This window comes from Plecotus auritus (genome assembly GCF_963455305.1).
Source record: "Plecotus auritus genome assembly, chromosome: 3".
NCBI lineage: Eukaryota > Metazoa > Chordata > Mammalia > Chiroptera > Vespertilionidae > Plecotus > Plecotus auritus.
The window spans coordinates 212,705,320-212,724,012 of record NC_137772.1 but is presented as its reverse complement, the minus strand read 5'-3'; the positions used below and the strand labels follow the sequence as shown (position 1 = coordinate 212,724,012).

The window sequence follows — 18,693 nt, the reverse complement described above, 5'->3', positions numbered from 1 at the left end:
AAGTCATGCTGTGCCTCTTCATTCTGAAATCTTCCGTTTCTGTCCTTGGCCATAGCATTTCTGTCCTTGGCCATCATTTTTGAAGTTTATTATATCTAATTACATTATTCTATATTGTTTGCTTTTGGTGAATATTTTTGCTAGTTTTTACTATTCTGTACTCATTTTAAGAGGAGGGAAATTCTATGAGTTGAACTAAGTCCATTTTAATTTAAACATACAGTGAGTTTTCTAATACCCTAAAGGTTAAACCTGGATATTTGATTAAGAATTTCCTAACATCATGAGTATTGGACTGCCTGGCAGCTTACAAAAGTACCATTATAGCAGTCAATTTTTTTCACACTACCTAAGTACAAATTTCCACTGTCTCAATTACTCCATGTTTTAAAAATCCAGCATTTTCCTGATCAGCTCACTTAAGTTAACAATGATGATAATTCTGACATACATATAATTTAGGGGAATAAGGAAAAGGCCCATAAATATGACCTTTCAGTTGTGCCTGATGTTGAAAATACTGCTACATCAAGCTGGAAGGAATGAAACAAATTTGTTTACAGAGATATAAGGAGGTAAGTATCTTCTTGAAAATTTTTTTAATGAAAAGGTATAGGGGGTGGAGGGAGAAGGAGGTCCTAATATTTGGTGACAAGAGAAGATCTGACTTTGGGTGATGGGCACACAGTGCAATATACAGATCTTGTAACACAGAAACCCACACCTGCAACCTATATGTTCATGTTGACCAATGTCAACCCAATAAATTTAATTTTTTAAAAAAGTTTAAGGGTACTCATATAAATTGCATGGGAATGGGGAGAAAACATTCTCTAATGGTTCCTACCCAAACCATAAAGGTTCTGGAAGAAGCTTCTGATTTCCTTCATAGAAAAATTAGTTTGCCCATACTAGATAAGTTTCCTAATAAGCTACAATAAAAAATAAGACTTGAAGACTTAAAATTAGTATATTAATAAATATTTTCCATAATGGATTTAATAGGATTTTATGTTCAGAGGAGTATCTATTTCTATTTTTGAATGAGGAAACAAAAATATTAAAGAAGTTAATTTGTTCCATTATAATGACATGGATATTTCACAATTAAGTATCATCTACAACAGCCACATTCTAAGTTCTCTAATATTTTCTACCTTTGCAGTGAGTGCTCTTTCCAAGACAGTTTTTCAAGGGTAAATTATATATTCTTTCCATGACTAAAAAAAAAAAATTGTATGCCAAAAGAGCAAAAGTAACAGGATAATAAGGTAATTAGCTGTCAAACTACTTTTCCATAGTTACTTAGTAGTAAATATTAGCAACATTTTTTTTTATTATTCCAACAAGTACTCTACCTGGCCATGGTTCAGCTGTACACCTGGCTAAATCAATTATTTTCACACTTTGCTTTTATAAAGAATACTGTACTGTCAAATATAATTACAAACCCAATTCCTTCAATTCTCTATTGCCATTTAGATTTAGAGCTATGTAGACTAAGCCAGCTTCACTACTAAGTTACAAAAGCAATGTAATTATAATCTCATTAGTATTTAACCATGGTTTTGTACACTGGCATAGAATATATCCTGGTAGTTATAAGATCTGGAATAAGGTCCTTTCTCAGGATTTTGGTCTCCTCGTTTGTAAATGAGACTGGATTAGACAATCTCTCTTCTACTCCCAAAATTTCCTAAATTTCTCTATAAATTAAATTTATCTATGCATTTTATAGTAATTAGTTGACTTACCAATTTCTATAACAAAAAACAAACCCTTTCCATTTTTCAGATAAATATTTTCATTTTGATTTTATTAGTTCTAACAAAATATCTCAATGATCTTTAAATGAAAATATTAAAGTCTGTCAGTATCCATAGCAGGGAAAAAGTTAAAGAATTTATATGTTACATTTCTAATCAAGTCCAAAGAATAAATGTGTGTTTTTTAAAATCTCATGCCTTAACTACATTACTTACAGTTAATATTACAAAGAGTTGACAAATTTTATTCACAGAAACATTGTATAAAACTCAATGATGCATTCCACAAGTATTAGTTATTAGCAACTACTAATAATCAATGGAAATATAAGACTTATTAATATGTATAAATAAACTAGATGGGGTTGGGATATATAAATGAAATAGATGAAAACTAAAAGCTTTGCTAATTGGAACTAACTTTCTAAATGGGAATATAAAGAACATACAATTTAGAGTTCTCAAAGTTGTATCAAGATGAATAATTATTTGACAGTTTAAGGATAACTATAACTTTTACATGAAAAATTTGTTAAACAAATGAATGAATTCCCTACCATAGAAGATTACCTGGCACATAGTAGATATTCAATAAATGTATGTTGAATAAACAAATGAATGAGTTAATATTGAGTCTCATTTTGAAAAATAAGACCAAAATAATTTTTAAACTCTTGAAAACACATTATTGACTACTTATAGGTACAAATGTTTCAAATGAGAATGGGAAAACCAAATGAAAATATAAAGAACAGCTCTAGTCAATATACCATGTCAAATGTTCTCTTTGTCACAATCTACAATTAATTATATTCTGCCATTATGTCTTTAGACTGAAATCATGCAGCCTCAGGATTCAGTTTAAGATATAGAAATGTAAATGAGAAAACATATTCTTTTATTTTCCCCTTCACTCACTGAGCAGATATTTCTTAAACACTCAACGGTAGCCATTACTTATTCCTTTCCTTTTTAAGTCCATGAAATGATTAAGCCAGAGACAGATTAGCCAAGACTGTATAAAAGAAATGTTTCTATATATAAACTGTCATAACTCATTTTCCACTTAATTCCTATTGCTGCATGCACAATGTATATTGACTACACCCAGTTCAACTTCATATATTTCTTCTAAAAATAAAACAATTTCTATCATTTTCATGATAATACATTAAATTGTACCTTAATTTTTTTCTCTTCCATTGACTTATGGATGCGCTCTCTTAGTGGTTTTGCCAATGAATTATTCACTTGTATGGGAGATCTATGTCCAAATAAAGCAAAATTTTATAAACCAAAATAGCTTTTTAAAATGTAGTTTTCACCCTCTCCTACCCAAAAGCAGTTACATACTAAAAGACTACTCAATCTAGTGTTTATAATACTATATAAAAATATCAGTATCCCTATTCTGACAGTTCTAAATATTAATAATTTGCTTAATTCAGTCGCTAGATATTTGAGCTTCTACTATATGTAAGCCACTGTATAACATCCTGTGAATAGAAAGTTTATTCATTCATTGGCCCTGAATTCAGGACTCATGAAGTCTAAGTAAAAAAAAAAAAAAAGGCACCCACCTAACTAAAATTCAAATGAAAAAGGCTAAGTGTCATGGCAGAGGAATTCAAAAGAGAAAAGCATAGTTTATAAATAGAAGGGTTAGAGAAGGCGCAATGGAAAAATAGATACTGGAGCTTTGGAGCCAGAAAAACCTGGATTCCCCAATAAGTTCCTGTTTGGCTCCACAGAGCCAGAGACATAACCCCTGTGACTAAAAACCCCATTATGTAAGACTAAAGGATAGTTTATTCTAAGAAAGTCTAGTTTATAACCTTATATTGACTTTATATTCATACACATTGTCCTTAATTTTATCATTTCAATGGAGACCATTAAAATTTTACTTTACCATGGAGGGTACCTGTCCACACAAGGACAACGGCAGTGCCAAGGTAACTGCAAACAATTAAAATGTGTTTGGCTACATGATTCAATACATAAAAATACTTCTCCAAAATGGATGTGGGATTAATATTGTTTTAAAATATTCTATTAACACAAAATAGAAAATGGTAGAATGAGAGAAAATTTAAATCATTTATATTTCTACCTAAAAAGTAAACCTTGTTAAACAGAAGGTAAAAGGAGAGAAAAAAACAAAGATTCATTTTCTTTATACTCATTTCTGGGATTCTAACACAGGGTAAAAGCAAATCAAGGATAAAATAAATTTCCACTGTTAGGAAAATATTTGGGCATTTCTAAGGTAGAATGTGAAAGAATTATATTATGCCCAATAGTAAAGAATAATCATGGGAAGCTGGTGAAGAAGACAACATTTAAAAGAGTTATAGGACAAAACTGAATTATAGATCATTAACCTTTCTATTCAAAGACAAAAGACAGTGAGGCACAGGAGAGAGATTGCATGAAGCAATCATGCATGGATATGTATGAACAATTTTAGACTAAAATTAGATTTCTAAAAAGTAGCTCAAACAGAAAATAGAAAAGATCAAATAATAGGATGACATTGTAAAAATTCTCCACAATGCACTAAAATGTAGTGACTAAATACAATTTAAAATGGTTGTTCTAAAATTTTTAATGTTTCTATAAATGAACATGCATTAATTAAAAATATCAACCTACTGGATTTTGACCTAACTGTTGTCAAAATTGGATAGTATCAATGACTTGCATGAAATACCAACACTAATTTAGTATTTTTCTTCACAATGTGAGGAAGAACCAGTAAATGTCAACTCCAATGGGAGTTTGGTGCTATGCTCTCTCTCTTTCTTAGGCAGGATAGCATAGTCCTTGGAGCAGAGAACCCAGGCTTCAGAGAAAGACATCTTTGCTGCTTGCTAACTTAGCTCTCTTGGGCAAATGACTTAACATACCTCTCAAGCCTCTAATTCTTCACTTAAAAAGTGAGGATATTATTGAAAGAGGTTGTTATGAGGGCTGAGATAATATAAATGAAAACATTTAGCAAAGTGCTTGACACACATAGCAAAGCAAATAAATATTTCCAAAGCAAAAAACAAAAACATAAAAGAACACCTGTCATACTCTTACAAAATATATCTTTTCACTAGTGTATATAACTCTTTCACATTCAAGTGTTCAATCTCCTTTTAACTAACTTCAGTTTTCTCTAATCATACTTATCTATAGTCTCCAAGTTTCCTACCATAGCATGCATTTGTTTTATAATCAATGCGGTGTTTTTTCAAAAACTCCTTGGAGTTAACATTCACGTACATACAGCTTCCACATGACTTACCTGAAAAGTGTAAGAATAGAAGTTCCATTGTGATCAATGGTGTATTCATCGTCATATAAAAGCTCTGCTTTGTTTTTGGTAGGAACTCTAGCTGCTTCTTCATCCAAAAGAACCAGTAAAAGTTTCACGGTATCTCTGCCACAGTATGCAGTGCCATGGTTTATGGCATAAGATTTTGGCTTGAACAAAAAATAATTTTAAGTAAACATTATAATCATCCCGGCTGGGTCGATCAGTCACTTTTCCATTTCATGCGCCACAGTTCTCCTTCCTGCTCTGTTGTTTAATAAAAGATCCTCCATAAGAAGTGGCTTTCAGGCATGAGAATATTTCTCCCTCAAGCCATACTAAAATCAATCTTATCAACTTCCAGAAGCACAAAAGGATACAAAAAATAGTATCATCAAAAAGGAAGACAGGTTCCAGTCAAAATAACATTAGGCTTTTAAGTCAGAAAATTTAGCTACTACCTTCCTATGCGACCTCCCTCAGGATTTAACTTCTCAGTATTTTTCTCTTATACCGAAGCGAGATGGGGTTCTGGTGATCTAAATACCAACCCCACAGATGGCTAGAAAGATCTACTCAAATGCAAAAATGAAAAACTAGTTGTCATTCATTCAGTAATCTTTGATCAGTACATACTAAGACCCAAGCAAGGTGTTTGAAGCTATTTCTACCAAGGTAAAAACCATTGCCACTAGGAACCCACATTCTCCTTAATAAAATAAGCAATAATTACATTCACAGTGCTCAGTGCTATTTCTAACATAAGGTACACATGGTGCATTGGGAGCACACAAAAGGTAGTGATCAATTTATGCTGGAATCAAGAATGGCTTCATAGAGAAGGAGACACAAAGGCACAGGAGAGAGCAAGGTATTTTTAGGGACCGGGGAGTATGATATGGCTGAAGAACAGGGTAACAGAGAGGAAGTTACCTGACATGAGCCTGGGAAAGCTTTGTGTATCAGGCAAAGAGGTTATAAGTCAGTCTGTTAAAAATATCTTGGTTTATTAAGCAAGGAAGTAAAATAATACTATTTAGATTTTAGAAGAATGATGGTAATGTGTAAAACATATTCCAGGGTAAGAATGTTATTAAATCTGAGGACAGAACAAATTAAGAGACTGCAATAGTCCAGCTTAGAGTTGAAGAAGATAGTAGCAGTGGAGATTTAAAAAAAGCAGATTAAGAGAGGAGAGCTGGAAAAACTTGATGACCAGATAGAAGAATAAGCAAAAATATATGATAAAATATTATACATAAATACATGTAAGCACAGACTCTGAAGGCATTTCCATCTGATTTTGATACCAACTTACTAGTTGTATGTGCTGTATAAGTCTGGGACAGTTGCTGAACCTTAATGTGCTCCAGTTAAATCACTGGTAAAACACGGGTATTTAGAGTGCCTAACCAATGGTGTTGCTGGACATTATACCTCGCTATCAAAGCTGCCTTTCTGGGACACTCCTCAGCTTTTACCAACATGGTCTTGGCTTCCTTTCTCTACTTGGCTGACTCAGGCTCAGGATTTGGTGAGCTACAATACACACCTACACTGGAATTTTAACCAATTATCTATCACAACCTAGTGCTTAAATATATTTTTCATCAGCACCAGATAAGTCAATATTGTTTAATATTAACTTCACGGAGAATTACTGAATCACATTTTTCAAAGATTTCTGATTTGGTGAAAAACATACAATTAAGAACCAGGTTGTTGCATTTTTATTTCTTGTGCCTAGAAATGGGAGAGATTGATGCTCTTAATTATCTGAGTTGTGACAATTCCTGATTTATACTAATAGTAATAACCTGGCTGTCATTTGAGCCAAGCCAGTTACAGGAATTGTTTATATACATGGGCTATATAGAGAACAACTCAGAATCTCCCTCATCAAATTAATCTAAAAACATTCAGTTATTGAGAAATATCTAAAAATGGTCCCCAGGGGATGTGAATAAAATAAGTAATAAAAAATAAGCAAAAGTCCTTCTTCATACACTAGCTGTCACATCACAACTAATGAAAAGGGGCATTTGTTACTTGAATAATTAAACTGTAACAAATGGATTTTAACACATACTGTGTTTTAGAGCTAAAAGCAAGGTAGAAAATTTTTCCTATAATACCAAACTTATAATACTGCATAATGTTCAAAAATCTAGGAGAAAAAAAAAAAGAGAGAGAGGTGAATGTCCTAGGAATATATAGTTAAAAGATTTCTAAGTATAGGAGAAATTCTGAATGTTCACAGTATGCTGCAATGGAGGTAGAAAATAAGAAACAGAAATAGAAAAATAAACTACTGAATAGAAGCCATTTTTGTTGCTCTTCTATTAAGTGCCTAGTGCTGAGGTCAGAACCAGAGAAACCAAAGGGAAAATAATTGCTTCAAAGAATAATTATTAAAAAATATGACAGAACACCTTAGTATCCATCAAGAATTATAAATTGCTAGTGCTCCAAGGGATACTGAATGCCCTCCTTTAACAAACACAGTCAATTTGGTCCAAAGATATTATGATTTACCCAACTCCAACATAATCCTACATAATCCTATTGAGAACTTAGATTTTCAACAACATAATACAGGAAACACATTCTTCTGACTTAAGTAGCAATAGCAAACCATTTTTACAACAAATAGAAGAGGAGATGTTTTATACAGAAGGATAATAAAATATAAAAAGCTCATTACCCGTGCAGGACTGATGTCAGTGGTGCTAACTGCTAAGTCTCCTTCTTGAGAATTGATAATATTTTTAATCCTCAAATCCAAATCCTGAGCAACCTCCTCTACTGCTTTACAAAAAGGATCCCTGTTGTTCTGGCCTTTAGTCACCTGCATCTTTATCACGGAGAGTATCCGACTCCCTGCAATGCTGAAAATGGGAATAAGATTGCCTTTATATTAGTATTAGAAATGACAATGTGCGTATAAGCTTGACAATATAGTTATCAGAGTTAATCGACACTTTTCAAAGATTATGGCTTTGTTCTTAAAAATCAAACAGTAACACATTTGAGAAAAGGATGAGAACCATTAGAAGCAAAATTAAAAAGTCATTTCAACAAGGTAAGTTACTTCTTTATTTGAAAGCTAAAGGAAAATAATTTAGTTACATATATTCCAATGCAGTTATATATACACAATATACTTAAAATATGTACCTTTCGACACAACTAAAGTAACAAAAGCTGCCTTTCACTGAATACCTAGAATTCTACCTCACTTTAATTTTAACACCAATTCAGTAAGCATTATTACCCTTAAATCACAAATGAGAAAATTGGGTCTCAAATTGGTTAAGTAGCTTACCCAAGAATTCGCACTGTTCTGGGCTAGGATGGAGGTGGTGGGGAAGGAGACTGACCTGGAACACATAATACTGCACTATAGTACAAGAAGGGTGATTACATGAAAGAGGAAAGCAAGCTAGTTAGTACGGACCTAAAGCAAACCAGAGAATAAACCAACTACAGCCCACAGATAAGTGTTTCATAAAATGACCTAAACCCAGGTTTCATTATACTAAGCCTGAACCAGAATAAATGTGGGTTGCAGTTCTGCTCTAGAAAGTAGACCTAAAACCAATGTGAGAAATGTATAGAGGGAAGGATTTGGGTCCATTACAAGAAAAAAATTACAGGTGTCAACAACAGAAGGGGGCTTTTTTTGAGGCTGGGAGATCTCCATCTCGGCTGGAAAGGCTGCGCTGTGCCAGCTGAGAAGGGGATGTGGTCTGAGTGTGGAGTCAGACTACCTGAGCACAAATCGCAGCTCCCTCACTTTCTATCTTGAGTAAGCTGTTTAACCTCTCCGTGAATTTTATAGTGCCAGAAAGGAAATTATGAATTAAAGTTTTCATCCTCACCGCCTCACTGCCAGACTTTTAGAAACAAGCCAGGTTCCCTAACGATCATTGGAAATATAATTGTTCATATTTAAATAGCTGGTCCAAGTAGAAAAAGGAAGTTAGAAAAAAATTACAGAGACTTAATATGCAATAGTACATTAGACCAGTGTCTCCCAAACTTGCCTGGTCATCTAAAGCAAACCAGAGACTCGACCAACTATGTCCAACAAATAAGTGTTTTAAAAAACCTGAACTTAATTGTTTCTTTATACTAAGCCTGAACCTGAATAAATTTGGGTTGCAGTTCCCCCAAATCTCCAAGTTATCACCCACTCTCCCCGCCCCCCAAAAAAGGAAAAATACTCAGCATTAGTTTAAAAGATCAATTCCAGATCCCACCCTATTGAATCACACTCTAAAGAAGAAGGACTTAAATAGTTGCATTGTTTTAAAAGTACCACAAGTGATTCTTATGACAAGCTTGGGAAACATTTTATGAAAAAATTAGCTCCTTGAGAAAGGAACTGTATTTTTTTTAATCCTCACCCAAGGATTTTTATTGATTTTAGAGAGAAAGGGGGTGGGGGAGAGAAAGAAATACCCATGTGAGAAGGAAACATCGATGGGTTACTTCCCGTATGCGTCCAGACCGGACTCACAACCAGGAATCGAACCCACACCTTTTGGTGTATGAGATGATGCTCTAACCAATTGAGCCACCTGGCCAGGGCAAAAGGAACTGTATTTTACTAATCTTCATATTACCAGTTTACTCCTGGCACATAGAAGATGACTGATATGTTTGTTGAATAAATTGACCACTATGACATACAACAATTTTAAGTTTTTAATACTTAAGATAAAAAATATATATTGTACTATGATCCATATTATTATTTGCAATATAAAAGCACTTATGGGCCATCTACCAGATTCTAGACACTCTGGGGGAACATATTACTGAGCTTGGCAGGAATAGGAGGAAATCTCTAAATACCACCCAATCTCTCACCCCAAAAAGGAAAAAATAAGAGTTGGAGTGGAAACTTGGATGCTATGAGTGGTAAGCAAGCAGAATGCATGGGGTTTTTCTAAGGACAAAAATCTCTAGTAGTACCAAGGTCAGGTCACAAAGCCCTGTTTGACTTTTAGATTGTGCCTGAACCTTCCAAGGGGGAAGAAGCTAGTATGGCTTTTATTTGATCTACTAGAGGCCCGATGCACGAAAATTTGTGCAAGAGTAAGCCTTCCTTCCCATGGCTGCCAGCACTAGCTTCCTTCCGGCATCTGGGACCTGGGTTTCCCTCCTCCAGTCGCCGGCAGGCACCTGGGACCCAGGCTGCTTCCCTCCTCCAGTCACCAGCAGGCACCCGGGACCTGGGCTGCTTCCCTCCTCCGGCCACCCCCAGGCACCTGGGACCCGGGCTGACTTTCCTCAGGCTGCCTGCAGGCACCCAGGACCTGGGCTGGTTTTCTTCCGGCCCCAACTTTGTCAGGAAGGATGTCCAGAAGAAGTCTGGTCTAATTAGCATATTACCCTTTTATTATTATAGATTCTATGTACTTTATATCTTTGATGCTACTTTTTTGTTGTTGTTGTTAATCCTCACCTAAGGGTATTTTTCCATTGATTTTTAGAGTGGAAATGAGAAACATTGATGTGAAAGAGACAGATCAATCGGTTGCCTTCGCACACACATTGAGCCTGCAACCGCGGTCCATGCCCTTGACCAGAATCAAACCTGGGACCCTTCAGTCTGCAGGCCGACACTCTGTCCACTGAGCCAAACTGGCTAGGGCTCTTTGATGCTACTTTTTAACATTTTTTATTTGGTGGTGGTATAAGATATAAAATATGAAAGATTGCTACTTGTTTAATAACCTTGTGCCCAGAAACACTGATAAATTCTATTAATTTTAATCATTTTTCTTGATTCTTGGAGTTTCCTACATATATAATCATATAATCAATTAGAGTTTTACTTCTTCCTTCTCAATTGTTATATCTCCTTTTTCTTTTTCTTGCCTTACTCTAGTAAATTGGGCATCTACTACTATTTTAAAAAGAAATTATGAGAGCAAGAACTCTTGTTCTAAATCTTAAATATAATGCTAAAATATTTTACCATCAAGTAGGTGTTCACAGAAACCCTTTATCAAGTTAAAACCCTTACTCTTAATTCATTTTACACTGAAGGGGTAGCCATGAAGGATGAGTATGTCCTAAGATGCTCCTCACCTTGGGAAGTCCTTTGACTTTGTCATTTGTCCCTGCAGACGTTGGTAGCTATAAGAACAGACTCTCCAAATCACCAAATAGTCTCAAAATAAAAGCTGGTTCCCTTCTTGACTTCCTTTCTGGCTTTCTTCCTTCCCCTAGTTTTTGTCTGCATTTTCATTGCATTTGCCTGCTCATCAATGTATTTGAGAAGCATTTAAAAAATATGTTATCCAGCATTATTAATTACTGTGAAAGGAAGGGTCAATCAGCCAACCTAGTCTGCCATACAACCATAATCAGTAGACTCTAGGAATTCTTTTAAACATACCGGCACTTTCTTTTTCAGCTAATGTTTTCTTACTTTTCAATCAAAAGCATGGAAGTAACTGGATGAAATGTAGCCAAAATGAATACACAATTAACATTCTGTGCTTTTTCTGGGAAGTAATCTCTAATGGAAACGTTTTGGAAAAGATTCAAAAGGATAATAAAATATGAAAGATTGTCTTAGTCAATTATAAGAACAACAACAAAAAGACACCACACCAAAAAAACAAAGCTTAAAATACTAGGTAAAGTCACCTTTGTCTCCCTTTTCTCGTTCTTTCCACAAGAACAAATATGCTAAATTTTAAAATATAATTCACTGATTGTATTTTATTTAGAAAAAAAATTATAAGACCTGTATTTAAGATACTTGTCAAAGTCAATATTTTGATCCCTGGCAAAAAAAAAACAAGCACCAGTGTCATGACTAGTCTGTTGCTATGCATTCACTATGCACTAGCCAACCATTAACTCTTCAAATATCTGCTCAATAGCACAGAGGCTTATTAGTGCAAACACTTACTTCTAAAGCCTAGAAACTCCTGAAGTTTTAACTCAAGTGACATCAGGACAATTGTGTTAGGCACTAGAAATACAAAATGAATAAAACCTTTCTCTTTAAAAGGTCAAAATTGATCACACGATACAAGATACTAAAGGAATAGAGAGTTTGAGTGAGAAGGGCAGAGAACAAGGAGGTATTCAGGAAGGCTTCCCAGAAGACACATTATGACTATGCTGAATAAACATTAATAGAATTTAGGTGAGAAAGGTAAACTGCAGCTCCTGACTACCAAATGCATTACATCAAATCCCTGGAGCAGAAAGAGAAAAAAAATGAAGCTAGTGAGGAAAAATACATTAAACCCCAAGCTTGTATCAAAACATAGTGACTGAAGGAGAACAGTAAGCAAAAATAAAGACAAATGATTGGCAGGTAATACTTTAAGGTAATTGCCAACTCTCTACCATAGAGAGTGATTGGCTTTTCCTCACCATCTTCATGAATCTGGTAACTATTTGCTAAAATAAATTATATCTCCAGCCCTGGCCAGGTGGCTCAGTTGGTTGAAGCATCGTCCCATAAACCACAAGGTTGAGGGTTGGAATCCCAGTCAGGGCACATAACAAGGTTGGGGGGTTTCATCCAATCAATGTTTCTCTCACATAGAAGATTCTCTTTCTACCTTCCTCTCTCTCCAAAATCAATAAAAACATATCCTGGGGTGTGAACTTAAAAAAAATATCTGTAACAATCTATACTAATAAAAGGGTAATATGCTAATTAGACCAGACATCTTCTGGACATCTTTCCAGACAAAGCCAAGGTGGCAGGGGCTGAGGCATAGGTGGTTAGGGGCGATCAGGCTGGCAGGGAAGAGCAGTTAGGGGTGATCAGGCTGGCAGGGGGGAGCAGTTAGGGGGTGATCAGGCCATCAGGGGGGGCCAGTTAGGGGGCAATCAGGTCAGCAGGGCGGGGGCTGTTAGGGGCGATCAGGTCAGCAAGGGAGGGCAGTTAGGGGGAGATCAGGCCTGCAGGGGAGGGCAGTTAGGAGCAATCAGGCCGGCAGGGGAGCAGTTAGGGGGCGATCAGGCCAGTAGGCAGAGGCGGTTAGGGGCGATCAGGTTGGTAGGCAGAGGCAGTTAGTGGCAATCAGGTCAGTAGCCAGAGGTGGTTAGGGGCAATCAGGCTGGCAGGGGAGGGCAGTTAGGGGGCAATCAGGCCAGCAGGCAGAGGCAGTTAGAGGCGATCAGGTCGCCAGGCAGAGACAGTTAGGGGCAATCAGGTTGGCAGGCAGAGGCGGTTAGAGGTGATCAGGCCAGCAGGGGAGCAGTTAGGGGGCGATCAGGACAGCAGACAGAGGCGGTTAGGGGCAATCAGGTTGGCAGGCAGAGGCGGTTAGGGGCGATAAGGCTGGCAGAGGAGCAGTTAGAGGAATCAGGCTGGCAGGCAGAGGTGGTTAGGGGCTATCAGGCAGGCAAACAGGCGAGCGGTTAGGAGCCAGCGGTCCCGAATTGGAAGAGGAATGGATTGGAGAGGGTGCAGGCAGGGCTGAGGGAACGCCCCCCTCCCCCGCCACCCACGGACAAATTTCATGCACTGGTCCTCTAGTCCTATATTATAAAAGGCTAATAGCAAATCGACCGAACAGTGAAATGACCAGTCACTATGACGTGCACTAACCACCAGGGGGCAGATGCTCAATGCAGGAGCTACCTCCTGGTGGTCAGTGTGCTTTCACAGGGGGAGGACCGCTCAGCCAGAAGCTGGGGTCACGGCTGGCGAGTGCAACGGCAGTGTTGGGTGCCTCTCCTGCCTCCATGACAGCGCTAAGGATGTCCAACTGATGGCTTAGGCCTGCTCCTCCCAGGGAGCAGGCCTAAGCCATCAGTCAGACATTCCCCAAAGGGCTCCCAGACTGTGAGAGGGTGCAGGCCAGGCTGAGGACCGCCCCCCCCCCCGCCCCGCGTGCACAAATTTTGTGTGCCGGGCCTCTAGTTAAATATAATTAAAGGTGCTACATAAAATGTATCAAAATGCTTCCAAAATATATTTAAATGAAATTCTGAACTGGAAAATTTAAACCAGATTTAATATTCTATTAATGCATAACATTTAGTCCAATATATATAACTCAGGTGTGCCATTGAAGATTTATTGTGTAATAAACTTGAAATAGGGAGTTTTAAACATTTGAACTACTATTTTAAACATTTGAACTATGAAACCTGAAACCTCTTTTTTACAGTATGCATTTTATGGTGGCACCTACTGGCAAAGGGCAGAAATGCAGCCAAACTATAGCCAACATGGCCAAATGAAAATCTGGCAGTGGGGAGGTAAGTGTGAGAATGGATTCTTGGATTTCTTCCCTGTCAGCCTATTCCCCATCATGCTTTGGACTCAAAGATTATTGTGATTCCCTATCACCACAACCCTATTATAAGACAAGTAGTACAAACTTAACCTCGGTTACAAGAGTTAAATACACTTTTATCTCTAAGTTTTAACATTGAGACAAAGAGTGATATGCAGGCAGGAGTTAGAGTGCACAGAATTTGTATACCATACTGATGTTTCTGGAGTTTTATCCTCATTTGGAATCTTTAAAGGGTTTTAATCATAGAAGTAGCATTTGCTATTTCAGAAAGATCACTGGCAGCAGTAAGGACACCAGGATAGGGCAACTCAAGATTGGAGGTAGAATGAATAAGTCAGAAATAAGGGGAAAAAAAAATCCAAGCAAGAAAGAATGAAAATCTGAAAACAGGCAGTATAAACAATGTAATTAAGGTAGTAGCTACAGAAAGAACATTAAAAAATGTTAATTAAGAAGCATTAAGAAAAAAAAAAAAAGAAGCATTGATGGATCTTGGTGACTGAAGGGAAAGAGAAAGGAGAAAAAGGAGTTTAAGACATGTTTCAGGTTTCTGCTTGGATGACGGGAGCGAGAGAGGCTTCATCAAGCCAGAAGGAGAAGCAGGTTTTCAAGGAAAGATGAAGATTTAAGCTGGAACATGTTAAATTTGACTTGCCTTTGAGGTAACAACCCATATATAAGTAAAGACATATTTTTGAATTTCAGGAAAGAGGTTTGAATTTCACTGAAATATAGATTTAGATGGGGAAAAGAGAGAGAAAATGATCAAATTTGAGGACTCAAAAGAGACCAAAGATTACGATAACTTGAAGGAGGAAGGAAGCAAAGTGTGTGTGTGTGTGTCTGTGTCTGGTGGGAAGGAGCGCTGGGAAGTTGGTGAGTGGGTTGCAAATTCTTATTTTCCAGGATAGAAAGTTAATACATAACGTCTAAACTGAAAAATCAAAAACAGCTGCATTAACATGTCATTTAAATTAATAAATATAAGACACACACACAAAAAAAATTGGATGTTTACAAGTCTGTAGTATTATCTGACTTTACTATAATATACATATATTGCTTTGCTTAAAATAAAATATTTTTTAAAATTATCTGCTAACTCAGAAGAAATGATCAGCCATACATTATCTGGGAGTTCAGATGATGTCACTGATATTGACTGAAAGTCATATCAAAAGCCTCTTCCAAAAATTTACTTCCTTGTAATGGATAGCCATATAAAAAGAGAAAAGGATGCAATTAAGAATAAAATCATAAAAAACAATTCTTCCTAGAATCTTGAACTGGAAAGAAGTTTTCTGGAATAAAATATAGTGATTAAGAGAATGGTTCCAGAGTCAAACCTGGCTAAGTTCAGATCCCAGTTCAGCTACTTGATAACCATGTGATTAGGGTAAATTACTTAATCCCAGTGTTTCCGTTTTTTCCTCTCTAAATTGGGTACCTATATAGTATCTATCATAGAAAGTTGTTGTAGTAATCAAATGATAATCCCCATGAAGAACTCAGTACAATGTCTAACACATAATTAGATAGAGGCCCGGTGCACAAAATTCATGCACTTGGGGGGGTTTCCTTCAGCCCAGCCTGCGCCCTCTCACAGTCCAGGACCCCTTGGGCGATATCTGACTGCCGCCACTGCCATTGCGCTCGCCAGCTGTGAGCCCTACTCAGGGCTCCTGGCTGAGTGGTGCTCCCCTTGTGGGAACACACTGAGCACCAGGTGGCAGCTCCTGCATTGAGCATCTTCCCCGATGGTCAGTGTACATCACAGCAACCAGTTGTTTTATCATTCGGTCAATTTGCATATTAGCCTTTTATTATATAGGATAAAATAGAGAAATACACTAATTAACTGGGACACCATAACGGGTCGACCAGCAGACAGGAGAAGGTTGCGCACGCAGAGTTGGGGGAGGGGCAGCAGGGGCCTCCGCGCGCCTGTGCGGGGGGAGGGCCTGATCAGCAGTGGCCGCGGCTGCTTCAAGGGCCGGAGAGGGAGGCAGGGCCGGACCAGCGACTCGAGGGTGGGCGGCGCTGCGCGATTTCGAATTGCACGCTGGGCTCCTAGTATTCAATAAATACCAGCTATTTCTATTAGTACTATGCAATGGCATAACAACCAAATTGACAGTGAAGTACCACAATTGCTAGCATAAACAATTCACCTCTGCCTCCCCCAAATTAATCTAAAAATTACTCACCATCCAATACATCTATAAATGAATCTAAAAGGTTATAAAAATAATCTCTCACTTCCAATATCACAAAAACACAAATTTCAGATGAATAAAAAATTTATGAAAAAAAAAAACCTAACGGAAAACAGAATAGAGAATTCATATCTTTTCATGAATTTTCTTATTCATTCTTGATAAAGGGATTCCTTTATTGCTAAATTAAAAGTTGAGCCTGGCTGGCTTGGCTCAGAGGTTGAGCATCGACCTGTGAACACGGTTCGATTCCCAGTCAGGGCACATGCCCAGGTTGTGAGCTCAATCCTCAGTGGGTGGGCGTGCAGGAGGCAGCCAATCAACGATTCTCTCTCGTCACTGATGTTTCTATCTCTCTCCCTCTCCCTTCTTTCTCTGAAATCAATAAAAATATATATTTATTTTTAAAAGAAATTTTGAAAAAAAATACCTATTAGTTTTTTCCCCAGGCCTCAAAAATCTGTTTCTTTCAGATAAAGACAAATGGTAAACACTCTTCTCTAAACAAATTTAATTTAAACATTTCTTTTGACTTTGGCAAAAATTTTGTAATCACAGAGAAGCAAAATTTTAGGGAGAAAGGTCACATGATTATATTTTACTCATCTAAATATTTATTCTTCTCCCTACTGTTTGGTCTGATGATTGATCATTTCAATAGCTCTACCTCTGATTCTGTGAAGTTTTAAAGATGGAATAATAACACACATTTATAATTTATAAAAATCATTACCTTGGATTTGCTATTTCTCCAAGAATCTCATCTAATTTGTCAATGAAATTAATAAAATTAGACAATCCTTTCACATGTGTTCTTAAAGGATCAGAAGATGATGGTGCATATCCTTTCCCTCCAAGCTCCATTGTTCTAATAAATGATGTGGCCACCTATGAATTAAAACAAATTATTGTTATGTTTAATGGTTAGTAAGTTAAAACAATTTACTCTATGAAGCTGGGTATATTTACATAATTCTGGTTATACAAGTGAAGCGCTTTTGTGACTCATACCACACAGTAATTCAGAAGTAAGTAATCAAAGAAACAGGTGCCATGCAGAATTCACGCCAGCAAAGGTTAGGGGACAAATTAAGTATGTTCATAAGAGTGTATCATTGACTATAAATAATTGGTTTATGAATATGTTGTTATATAAACTGACTACTGGCTACTGGAATTGTTGCACAGAACAAAGGGGTTTTCAGTGTCAACAATGTTGATTGGGCAATTAATTCAACTCTTCCAAGCTGTAGCTTCTGGATATGCAAAATAAAGATTTAGACTAGATAATCATTAAGTCCCATCTAATTTCACATCCTAGGATTATTTGATCATGTGTAGTTCAAAAGGCTTTGCCTTTACAATAATATACACACATGATGACTAAACATAAAAGCATTGCTGCCAAAACAATATTATAAAGCAGTATTTTCCAGAGTGTTCCCGTAGAAAGACAAATTCTATGAAATTTCAATAATCTGAGGAAAAGTCCCACAGTAAAATAACTTGGAAAACAACAGATTAAATAACAAGGTTAACTGAAAATTTCTTTATGGCAGGACTTCCCAAAGACTTTTAAATACAAACATGAATTTATGTATATCCAATAAAGACATATACTATTTCCAAATGGTTTGCTCTTGAAAACATTAATTTAAAAAGCATGAAACAGGGGTGTTCTGCCTTTGGCTAGCACTCTGAAGAATACATGTAGGAAAACACCTTCTAGAGAAACTCTCCTTGCCAAATTGGAAAGATATGACAAAAACATAAAAACACTATGGATTTTCAAAAACACCCCGAGGTAGGACATAAAGTAACAATTTAAAAGTTATTTTATCACAATTACAAGAATTATACATCAAGGTACATGGATCCACTGTTCAAAGAGTCTTTATTTTAAAAAGCCTGAAAATGGAACATATCCTTACCAAAAAGATAGACATTTGTTTCTCTCGAGCAGCATGTTTCAAATCAGTGAAGGCTTCTCTTCCAAGTCCTCTATCAGGAATATTGAGAATATGAGCCAGAGCCAGGTCATTCTTTGAATTCACTAGCAGATTCAAATACGAGTAGATAATTTTCTTTGCCAGTAACTTCGCCTACACAATAAA

At 36.7% G+C, this 18,693-nt stretch overlaps 1 protein-coding gene across 24 annotated transcripts in view; it reads right to left on the bottom strand.

The window, feature by feature from the left end:
- Positions 1-18,693, bottom strand: part of PARPBP (PARP1 binding protein) — a gene marked incomplete at both ends in the record, with an annotated part of 50,800 nt that overhangs the window by 9,789 nt on the left and 22,318 nt on the right. For 4 of the 24 annotated variants that reach the window (XM_080661665.1, XM_080661682.1, XM_080661684.1 and 1 more), the window contains 5 exons: positions 2,949-3,030; positions 5,062-5,240; positions 7,775-7,958; positions 17,313-17,467; positions 18,511-18,681. In XM_080661665.1, the coding sequence (XP_080517791.1) occupies positions 2,949-3,030; positions 5,062-5,240; positions 7,775-7,958; positions 17,313-17,467; positions 18,511-18,681 (771 nt within the window). The remainder of the gene's footprint in view (positions 1-2,948; positions 3,031-5,061; positions 5,241-7,774; positions 7,959-17,312; positions 17,468-18,510; positions 18,682-18,693) is intronic. The other 20 variants (XM_080661683.1, XM_080661686.1, XM_080661666.1 and 17 more) reach the window with 8 other exon arrangements.